Raw genomic sequence first — 11,264 nt, 5'->3', positions numbered from 1 at the left:
TACACAGACCATTCATCTTTAATATTCAAATCTCAGTGAAATTAATTACATTACAAGCACAGCTACAGTATAACTCCAGGACTACTCCATATGAAGGGAAAAAGGGAAAAAAAAATAAAAATACAAACTTTAAATTTAAAAAAATGTACAGAAATTACAGAAAAATCAGTAGATTTAAAAAGCAATATCTGAAAATGGATTTTTGAGTCAATAATCCTAAGAACAAAATACACTTGGCTTGGAAGTTGGTATTTACACATTTATACATGCCTGATGCAATCATTTATATACATGACATTTCAGTGATATTGCAGAAAATTGGGAGAAAGGCTTGACACAAAGGTCATGACATTTCTTGGCAACATGAGGGAAAACAGAAAAAAAGACGACAGCTGTTCTTCTTTCTTCCACTTTGTTGAGAAATTTTAACTCTGATTTGACAGAAACTGCCATGGTCTCCTTACACAGACAAGATCTCCAAGATTGGACAACCAAAAGCAACAAATAAACAATTTATACGCAAAAAAAAAGGGGGGACCACATGAGAACTAAGGCTGATTATGTGCTGGTTAAATCCTTTTTTTTTTATCCTCTTACCAACTCACAATGAATCGTGGCTGACATCTTTAAAAAAATCCTCAGAAGTTTGCATCAGCCATAATTTTAGCTTTCTTTATCTTTGCTTTTTTTTAATTTTACAGTTTGCCATGAGTGTTCATTGATGGCTTTAGTCCAAAACAGTCCAAAATGTGCTTTTGCATAGTCTCAATGTGGTTTGTGTTTCCTTTTCTTGTGTTTTTTATCTTTCTTCTTGCTGGAACATTTAACGCAGAACCACTGCTGGTCCTCAGGGGGCGCTGTGACGACCCCAACACAAGGCCTGAGCACATAACAGAAGAAGAGAGTTGAGGTTAGTGAGGAAATGGTGAGAATGCAGTCATTTTCCTATGAGGCTTTAGCCCCATTTGATTAGAAGACATTATGTTTGACACTGATGTCAAATTAAAAGGAACACACATATTGTTTATCTAGGCCTCATCCTCTCAGGTTGCTGGCATTTAATAAAGTCAACCACCTACAGACTTCCCAAGGAGATGTGAGGGGATGCCATTCATTACTGGAAATCAGGTCATTCAGTCATTGTTGTACTTTTTGATATTAAAAGATGCATTTAAATTACAAAAAAAATCAGCAGCTGACTGACAAACACATTCAGACTGACTTTGTGTTTCATGTCTGAAAAAAATTGATCTCGAATTATCAGTTGACATGAAAGATACAATGCTTCTGTTATTTTGTATGATTATAAATGTACCGTTAGCATTTAGCACAATTTCCTGGATTTTCACAAATCAAAAACAGATGATACAAACACAGAAAGAACTTTTCCCCCCCCTACTGTAATGTGGACCCAGGCCCATTAATTACATACGCATTGGCCACTTTGTTAAGTACACCTATTCAACTACTCATTAACACAAATTTCTAATCGGCCAATCAGGTAGCTGCGACTCATTGCATTACGGCATGTAGACATTGTTAAGATGACCTGCTGAAGTTCAAACGGAGCACCAGAATGCTGATTTTAGTGGCTTTGAATGTGGCATGTTTTTTGGTGACTGATGAGCTGGTCTGAGTATTTCAGAAAATGTAGATCTACTGGGATTTTCCTACACAAGCATCTCTAGGGTTTACAGAGAGTGGTCCAAAAAAAGAAGAAAATATGAGTGGGAGTTCTCTGGTGCTCGAGATCTGAGGAGAATGGCCAGACGGCTTTTAGCTTCCAGCAGGATAACGTGCCATGACAGTGAGTTCACTGTACTCAAATGACCTCCACAAACACCAGATCTAAATCTAATAGAGCACCGTTGGGATGTGGTGGGGAGGTAAATCTGTTTGGAGACAAATCTGAGGCAACTGTGTTATGCTATCGTGTCAACATGGATCATAACCTCTGAAGAATGTTAGCAGCAGGACAAATGATTCAACAGCAGCAACAACTTTTTCTGTTTTTTACGATCCCAAACACACTAACTATGTCTCAGTCATACAAATACCTTTAATCAGCTGCTGTAAATCATACACAGTATTTGACAGATTTTTAATGGGGCTGTGCTGATATTTTTTTTTTATCAAAAGGTCCCATTACAGACGCCCAGAAACCACATTTCCCCAGATTAACCAAAGTGACAAGAGTGAATTACATATAAATGCATTAAAAATGCAAATAAGAACCCAGAAGTGGAAGAGCAGATTAAGAATTAGTACAAGCACCCATCTTTGTCATGAAAATACAGGGTTGTAAAGCTCTTACCAGTGATACCAGTCGTCACAGCCATCACATCCTATCATGGGACTGCCATCATCAGGTTTGTTACATCCAGGGCAAATCCAGATCTGGTTTCCCCACTCATCTCGAATCTTGATTGTTACACACAGGAGAAAACTTTAGTGACATGTCAAAGGCAATCAAATGAAAAAAAAAAAAAAAAAAGCTATGACACAAACAGATAATGAAAAAAATCCACCCAAAACGCTGAATAACCCAACAGTCTGTTTTATCTTGAGTGTAACTACCTTTGCCAAGGAGGATGTGTGTCTGCTTAGTAGGGTTCATCAAAAAGACAGATTCATGAAAACAATAGATGGTGCTTGGGTAACATTAGAAGAGCTTTTGGAGTCCATAAAATATTTTTAAAGCCCTCTTTAATATTTCAAGATCAAACTGAAAAAACAAAAACCAAAACAGCAGCAACATCTTTATACTCTTAAGAAACTTTCATGAACTGGATCCAGGGATTCAATTCATATATAGATTTTGCAGCCTGATATTCAGGTATGTAATTTCAGACTGTTCTTGTTAATGTGCATGTCATGGACACTAAACAAAGACTGGTGAAGCTAAAGCTTTTAAATGCACAAATATTTTTATCCTGGGCACTTACCACGTAAGTACTGACGGTCTCAGTTACCACGCTGCGGACCGGTGTTTTGACGGAGGCGGCAGGAGGGAGTATAGGGGGCGGGGAAATTAAAGACGATGATGGGGGTGGAGCAGGTGGAAGGGGCGAGGGAGCTGGCGGCAGCGTGGGTATGACCGGCGGCAGCATTGGTGGTGGCGGCGGTGTCCGAGGGCGATTGCCAGGTCCTGACTTGGTAGCAGGGGTCTTGGGTGCTGGCGTGCTGGGCTCTGAATTTGGAACCACTTTGCTGATGACACTGTTGATAGAGAGTTACAAGTTAGAGATGTCTTCTGTTCATACTGTCTCTTTTTGTAAGAGTCTTCTTTAAGGTAGAACTAAATTAATTAACTTAATGTGATCATCAAAGGTAAACAGCTGCAGCTGTGAGCACAGCAGCCCACCCACCCAGAACTTATATAATCAAAAATAAGACAATGGACAATAAACATGAATAGATCTTTAACAGATACCTTTCAGACAGTACCAAAAAGCAGAGAAAGGCAGGAAAAGGAGGATTTCATAGGTCAAGAAGTACAGTCACACACACCTATCCGTGGTTCAGTTTGCACAGATTTATTTATTTATTCATTATTATTATTCAATTATTTTCGTGACTAAATAAATTTTTTATGAATGAAAAAAAAAGAATATATTTCTCTGCATGGGGAAATCTGCATCGCCAGACATGGAAGCGGCTGCGAAATGCCTGAGACCTTCATAAAAGACTTGTTTTAAGATGACTTTGAAATGATATTAAAGTGTTTTAGGATGATAGTTTAAGGTATACTTGGTGTTTTAACTATTAAAATTGGCAGTTCTAAGCGTTTTTAAAAAGGATTTCAAGTATTCATGGATTTCAGCTATTCACGGGCAGTTGTGGACCCTAACCCCCACGAATACCTGCCGTCAACTGTAAAGACTCTTTGTGTAACATAAAAACACATTATCAGAGGTATCACTAGAAAGCTTTAATCAGTACTTACATTTTGTCTTGACCTGCTCCCACCCTGAGCGTCAGTCTGGGAATGACCGGAGACGGTAAAGGTGCTGGAGTGTCTATTTTGACCTAAAGAGACACAAAGGATAATATAAATATTTGTGGCGCCAACATACAGAAAAAACAAACCAATAAACAAAAGGTATGCTAGACGTAAATACAAACTGACCTTTTCCAGTCGAATTCTCTCCTTTTCTTTCTCTTTTTCCTTTTCTCGTTTCTCCTTTTCCCTCTCCTTTTCCTTCCTCTTATCCTCCTTTTCCCTTTCTTTTTCTTTGGCCTTTTCCCGCTCCTTGTCTTTCTCCTTGTCCTTCTTTTTCTTCTTCTCTTTCTTGTCTTTCTTTTTGTCCTTCTCCTTGGTTTTTATTTCCTTCTCCTGGAGGATTGGGGCCAAAGGAGGCAGCATTGAGGGCACGCGCAGACAGGTATGCGGGCTAAACAGTGGCGGGACATCACCCAGACCAAAGGGGGATAATGTAGATTGTTTCTGCTTGTCGTCCTTGCTCTTATCTTTCCCCTTGTCCTTCTTATCCTTGTCCTTTTTACTTTTTTCTTTATCCTTCTTTTTGTCTTTATGTTTCTCCTTCTCCTTTTTAGAGCCGTCCCCATCTCTTGACTTCATCTTGATTGAGCCCTCAGCCAGGGGGAAGTCTCGTGGAACAAAAAGTTCCTCGTCCTTTACCCCAAACTCCTTCCAGGGCATCTTCCCATCTTTAGAAAACTCCTTGTTTTTATCCCTGTTCTTGTCCTTATTCTTCTCTTTTAGCTTACTCTTATCTTTTTCCCTGTCTTTATCTTTCGGCTTGTCTTTCTCTTTCTTCTTCATCTTAGTTTTAAGCTCCTTCTTTAGCTTCTTCTTGACATCTACTGATGAAACAATCTTATTTTTCTCCTCAAACACCTTGAGGAGAGGTTCAGGGGTAGGTGGTGAAGCCGATCCGGATGACACGTAATTTGCTGCCGGTTGGGGTGCAGCGGGGGCAGATGGCCCCCCCTGGTTGGCCTTTCGGATCACCTCGTTGATTGAATCATCCATCGTCCAATTCCCCAGGCCTATGTGTGGCAGAGGGTGAAGTGGTGTTGACGTGTCTTTTAACAAGATGCCGGCACCAATTGGGCCTTTAGGTGTAGACGGCTCCATAATAGTCAGTCTCCTGGGACTGGAGAATCCATTGCTATCCGAATCAGAGCCCGAGGAGAACGCGAATGGATCGGGTTTCCGTTCAGCACATGCTCTAGCTATCACAGCGTCAATAGAATCCTCAATTGCTCTATTATCTGGCTCTAATTTCTTGAAAGGGCCTGCAATTAGCTCCCTTTCTTCCATGTTCTGACGCAAATGAATATTGTCTTTGCCCATGCTCTCACTCGGTGTGGACAACGGTAACTTTTGCATGACATCTGGTTTGCTCTGAGGTTGGGGGGCTTTAGCTGAGGCCATTTTAGGGCTCTTGGGACTTTTAGGACTCTTTGTCTTGCCTGGAGACTTTTTCTTTTCCTTAGATGGTTTTGGTGAATTTATGGGACTGCCAACCACCGGAACAGGAATAACCCCTTTAGGGGACTTAGTCCTTTGTCTGCCAGGGGAAGACACCTTAGGCTTTCTTGCTGGAGCAGTGAGAGCCTTCTGATCAGAGTGTTTTGGTATTACGGGCTGAGGTCTAAAGGAAGGCAGGGTACCAGATGGCATTTCAGGTGACAGGGGGTCCAGGCTGTCATGAGAAGGTAGAATGCCTGGACTAACACGTTGAGGGTTGAGAGACGTAAGAGGCTCCCTGGGCTCAAGACCCCACTCTGGGCTGAGGCCAGGGTACATCCGAGGTCTCTTGGAGGTAGGCATCATGCCCATAGCTGCATCAGGACTATCCAGGTGCCTCTTTAGTGGATGATTTTCATCGTTGACCGTTTCATCTTCATCTATTTCCTCCTCATCCTCTTCCAGTGCCACCTGCATAGCTTCAGCTGAAGTACCCATATCAGGGGGGACCTCTTCCTCCTCTTCTTCTAGAGTAAAGGAGATAAAAAACAGAACTAAGAACTTTGACAATCACAACATGACATTTACAACATAAACATGTGATTTTAGTTTGAACTTTTGACTTTGAATATATTTGGGTATTTAAAAAAGTATTTCACTTTGTGTGAATTGATGCATTTACACTTAGTTTTAGCGACTTAAAATAAAAATTTACAACACAATAAAATGTCTACAAAGTAGAAAGATGATTCGTAAAAGATTATTTTACGAATCTGCTGTGTTACATCACAGTCTAATGTAACAACCCTGCAATAAACTTAATTATAATGCTATATTACTTGCATAGGATTTAGAGAGGACTTGATTCCACTTTGCTTTCAACTTTCAGCCTGTGCACACTAAAAAGTAATGGTCATATAGCTAATACTATACAAGTTATTATACTGACCTTCTTGTAAGGAGACCAGAGGTGGCATATACTCTGGAATGTAATCCTTCCTTTCCTCTGCATCTCGAACTCCAGGTTGGGGAAACTGCAGGACATTGTTTTTGCTAACAGGGTAGAGCGGTGTTTGGTGGCTGAACGGCACAGGCTCTAGGTTGTTGACATAGTCCTCCAGTTCACTCAAACTCACTCCTAGCAGTCTGAAAGCCTGGCTGACATCGTCCAGGACTGGATCTGTTCTTCCATCTGAAATGGATCAAAAATGTTGTCATTAAACCACAGCACTCACTCTGCACACGCTCTTCCTGCAGCAAGAAGTGATGCTCAACAGGTTTACAGTCGGCACGCGACGTTATTTTATAGATTATACAGCAATTAAGTAACCAATACTCGTGAGATCGGCTACTTTTAGCACTGAAAACAGATGCAAAGCAGCATAGCCCCAATAATAACAATACAGGGGAAGTCGCTTTGCTGTGTTCCTACTGTACTTTCTGACATATTAACTGCTTGCTAGGGGGCGCCAGCTGCAGAGTCAGTTAACAACAACGTGATCGACTACTTTGAGTTTACAGGCTAAAAAAGTAATAAGAGAACCAAACAAAGCACTTACACAACTCAGAGTATCGATGACAGACCCGGGCCAACTGCTGGATGTACCGATGCAGCACATCGGACAGCAGATCACACGCAGTGAGCTGAACCGCATCCCAGCCCAGAGCCTGGCAGATCTGCGCCACCGAGACACGCAGCAGCGAGCGGGCATAGCTCTCGCACATCTCGCTGACTTTGTTACGATATTAATCCCGGTCAATTCCTCTTGGAAAACATGCTCCCGCTCGTCATGTTTCGCGGAATGCCCCGAAGGGCTTGGGAAAACCCACTACCACGGTTAAATATGGACATCTACTTCAGTAAATATATTGGCGCTTTTGCCAGAGTCGCCATCTTGTTTCCATCGATAGACCCATCCCCGGAATCTAGTCCGCGCATGCGCGCCAGTGAGCCTCCGCCTACACGGCTCTGCGGAGTTCGAGCGGATCGTTGACTGTCTGCACAGGCGCAGGAGCTCTGTGGGTTTTACAGGAAACTAGATTTTACTCAGGCTGGGGCTGGTCACTAGTTTGGCTAGTGAATGTAAACTGGTTACCGTAGATGAAACATAGCTTTAAATTAGAGCCATGACTCAACTAAACTGAGCTATGCGCGTTTTTTGACGCTACAGGAACATTCACAACTTTCAGGGCACGCCAGCAGTCAGTTTCGCTTTTAGCTTCTCACCGCCGACTGACGCCGAAGTAACCGTTTCTCACTTCCGGCCCAAGTAAAAAATAGAATATTTCAAGAAAAATATACCCAGTGTCTGAGAAAAAATCCAAATTGGCAGGGTGGCTTTTTAAAATTCGTTTTATCAGACTAAAGCTAATTCTAGGTGACTCTTAGATTTGGAAAGCTAACGTAAACTTTACCACATGCGTTTGTGTGAGAAATAGAGCGTGGTTTGCCTGCAGGTTTAATTCCCCACACTGGGTGGTGCTGGATTATTAAAAATGATCACCGCCTTGCAGCTGTAGATCTTTTTTAACCAGTCGAATTTCACTTTATCTCCATATATTTCCAGACTTGTATAACAAACTGACAGTCAAGTCAAAGGAAAGCCAGTGTCAGTGTGTTTGGTGGTCAACATGTGCCCACCAGAAAAGCTTCAGTGCACCTCTACAATGATTCTCCTAAGTTATTGTATCCCTTAAGGAGGAAATCTTTATTGGTTCTGTGACAATGGTGCTGTAGATGGCTGTTTAATCCGAAGTCCCAAGTTCTATCATGGGTCTCAAAACTGGTTGTAGATTTGGTGATGGTGGAGCTTATTAGCTGTGGTGAATGCTGGAAATGTCAAATGTGTCTGTGGAGGTTCTCAGTCAATCCAGAAGTCTTGAATGCTGGAAAATAAGTCAACTGGACTTCTCTAGCTTCTCAAAGACGTTTCGCCATTTTATTCAAGAAGCTTCTTCTTAACCGTTGGAGAGTCTTCGGTATTTAGCCCTAGACTGCCCTGTCCTGAGAGTCACTTACCTACCTTTGTGAATGGTTATTTGATTGGATTCCAGAAAGTTGATTCTCTTCACCTCGACTTTGTGTTTTCAGAGGGAGAAACACTTTGTCACTCCTCCAAGGAACGTCTTAAGTCTCAGCTGACTGCAGATTTCCCAAACCTTTTAACACTACATTTGCATAATGACTGAAACTAGCCCCAGTGATTAATGATGGTTGTGAGGTCAGTTTGATGATCATTAATATGCAAATGGTTATCACCACTGATCAATGGCCTTGAGTACCATTCACAGAGAGTCAGAAAAAGGCTGTAAGATCGTGAAAAATTGTACCTCTGATCTGTTCCTGTAGTCACTCCCTTTTTACATGAATGGACTGCTTGTCTCCCCACTCAAGACCAGTGTTGCCAGTGTACATCTCAGCCTAGAAAGAGTTGCCACTGGTCTATAGGTGTAAAAAGTCCTGGCCTGTTAAGGTAACTGGTTTGCGTTGTGCCATCTGGTTGTTTGGTTTTCCTGATGTAGAACTCACTTCACTGTGGCTCTTCACTATGTACACTATATTACTTTGTCTGTTCTGGGGGTCCAATCCTTGACGTGAAGCAATTTTTTTTGCCGTAGTAAGTTTTGGGGTTTGAATGGCGCAGAGACATTGTGTTTAAAGAAAACGTTTCTCATCTGTTCGGATGCTCCTGACACATGGGATCACTAAAGGTTTTCATTTAAGCAGCAGTTGTCCTTCACTCCTTGATTGCCTGGAGCAAATGACTTCCTTACTTGGGATTTTCTTACCTAGATAGTTGAGCATGCATCTAGACATTGTTTGCTTCACTTCACTGGATAGCTTAAGCTGGGCATACACTGTGCGATTTTTTTCAGTCGCATTATCCAGCTCCTGCTCAAACTGTATGATTGAATCGCAGGGGTTAGAAGTTCGTAGGTCACGATGCATGGTCTCACACTATACGGCCCAATGCTCTGATGTGACCTGAGTGCTCACACTATGCGTCCATTAAGTGAAGTGATAACATTAAGCTTATAACACAAAATCTGTCTTTTGATCTCCCTCTCTGTCTTTCACTCACACAGACACACACACACACCACCATTAACTTTGCTAAATTGCTAATGAAAAACATTGACCAGGCAGCTGCAATTGAGCAGCAATGTCCATCCAAGTGTTTTCACAGTTGTTGTGGTTGTTTTAATTTTGTGAGGCCACATCGAAAAGGCTCGGATGAGCTTGCCAAAGTTATACAAGTTTGGCCTCCATCGCTTGTGTCCAGATAACACACTGCACTGCCATGCTACTCCGTCTTTTTCACTTCCATTTCTGTGTTTGCGCGTGCTCAGGGTGAGAGGTTGCGTTGATACCCTCAAGAGGGGCGATCAGGATTTAAAACAGGATTGATTTTCTTGCGACCATACGATTGCTGATCGGGAGTTGGTCGTGAGGTGTTAGTCGCTTCTCGTTACCCCATGTATACCATACGATGCACGACGCATGATTAAGGTAAAACTCAGGCTGATTGGGGCAGAGTAACTAAAGGCTTTAAGTCCCATGGTAGTCAGGCAAGTAGATGGAACAGACAAAAGAGAAGCTGAAGATGAGCTGAGTGTATTGGGGGGAGAGCAAGTATGGAGAACATCAGACAAATATGGAAGGTCAAAGTTATAAAAGACTGAAAGTGTGAAAGAGGATCTCGTAGTTTATGCGTAGGTGAACTGGACACCACTGGAGCAGCACCAGTGACAGATTAGATAACACTGTTGCACACTGTATTGCATCAAAAAAGCAATGTATTACCAAGACAGTATTTCCAGACACAGTAGAGGTTAAAACCCTGAGACTCTCTACTTTTGTTTATAGAACTGAATAACCTCTTGTATGAGAGGTGAAATATCTTCAAAAACCTCCCTTTTTCAACCTCCCAAGACTACATTTATGTAACTTCTGGTTCTGAAAAGTGAAGCAAATGCAGTAGTGCCTGCTCATTTTTTTTAAATAACCAGCAGAGGGCCTTTTCTGTTTGCAAAAGAAAAAATAAGGGGAAAAATACTTCTGGGGATAAAGAAGGCTACAGGAAACCAGCTCTGGGCTTGTTACTGTGAACACCTTCCTGTTGTGTTTATGGCCTGGTTAATCGCTTGTCAATCCCAAATGTTCTGTACCAATAGAAATCATTTGAAAACTGGCTAAAAGTTCTGCAAGACTGAATAATGTTAATTGTTGACAGGGCACTGTTCTCCTTAATTATGCTTTAGGGAGCTTGGCTTCCCATAACGACATTAAAGCACAAAATTCAACTGCTCAATAACTGAGCTAAGAGCATGCAATCATCTGGTTACAACATAACTTTGAAAAATAATATTCTCTCATTGAGTAGCAGCAGTAAAAAAAAAAAACCTCTTACACACTGTGTAAAGTTATCTTTTGAAAAGTTTTTGGTCTAAGACACTATGAGGGATATGAAGAGAGACCAACTTTCAAGAACTTTAATATATTCTGTTTCGCATCTATTATTGTGAGTCCTTTCACTGCATATGATCATGCTGTTATCATTATATAATTATATGTACTCTTGCACATTGTGTTTTCCTACAAAAAGGTGATCCAGACAGCTCAGGCTTCCCAGTTTCCAGGGAGACCTGTTGAACAGTAGTGAATTGGGGAGGGTCTGCCATGCCAATACCATGCACCTGGTTTCATCATAAGACAAAGCACCATTTGCCTTTTAACAGCTGGGAAAGGCTGGAGAGAACAGAGAAAATGGGTGGATTGTTTTGATATATTTCAGGCTGGAACAGGCTCCAGTGCCTGTGGAACTCC

The 11,264-nt window shown here is 41.7% G+C and overlaps 1 protein-coding gene across 1 annotated transcript; it reads right to left on the bottom strand.

The window, feature by feature from the left end:
* taf3 (TAF3 RNA polymerase II, TATA box binding protein (TBP)-associated facto) lies at positions 1–7,350 on the bottom strand. Its single transcript, XM_085168556.1, has 7 exons — positions 6,997–7,350; positions 6,387–6,629; positions 4,130–5,964; positions 3,947–4,029; positions 2,946–3,219; positions 2,315–2,421; positions 1–880 (listed from the first exon to the last, which is right to left on the bottom strand). Exons 1-7 carry the CDS (start codon positions 7,160–7,162, stop codon positions 766–768), a joined length of 2,823 nt encoding a protein of 940 aa, XP_085024682.1. The 5' UTR covers positions 7,163–7,350; the 3' UTR covers positions 1–765.
* Between the last annotated feature and the right edge of the window lie 3,914 nt (positions 7,351–11,264).

The sequence above is a fragment of the Neolamprologus multifasciatus genome, chromosome 7 (genome assembly GCF_963576455.1).
Source record: "Neolamprologus multifasciatus chromosome 7, fNeoMul1.2, whole genome shotgun sequence".
Lineage (NCBI taxonomy): Eukaryota > Metazoa > Chordata > Actinopteri > Cichliformes > Cichlidae > Neolamprologus > Neolamprologus multifasciatus.
Note: the sequence above shows the minus strand (reverse complement) of the source record. Positions and strands in the feature narration are given on the sequence as shown.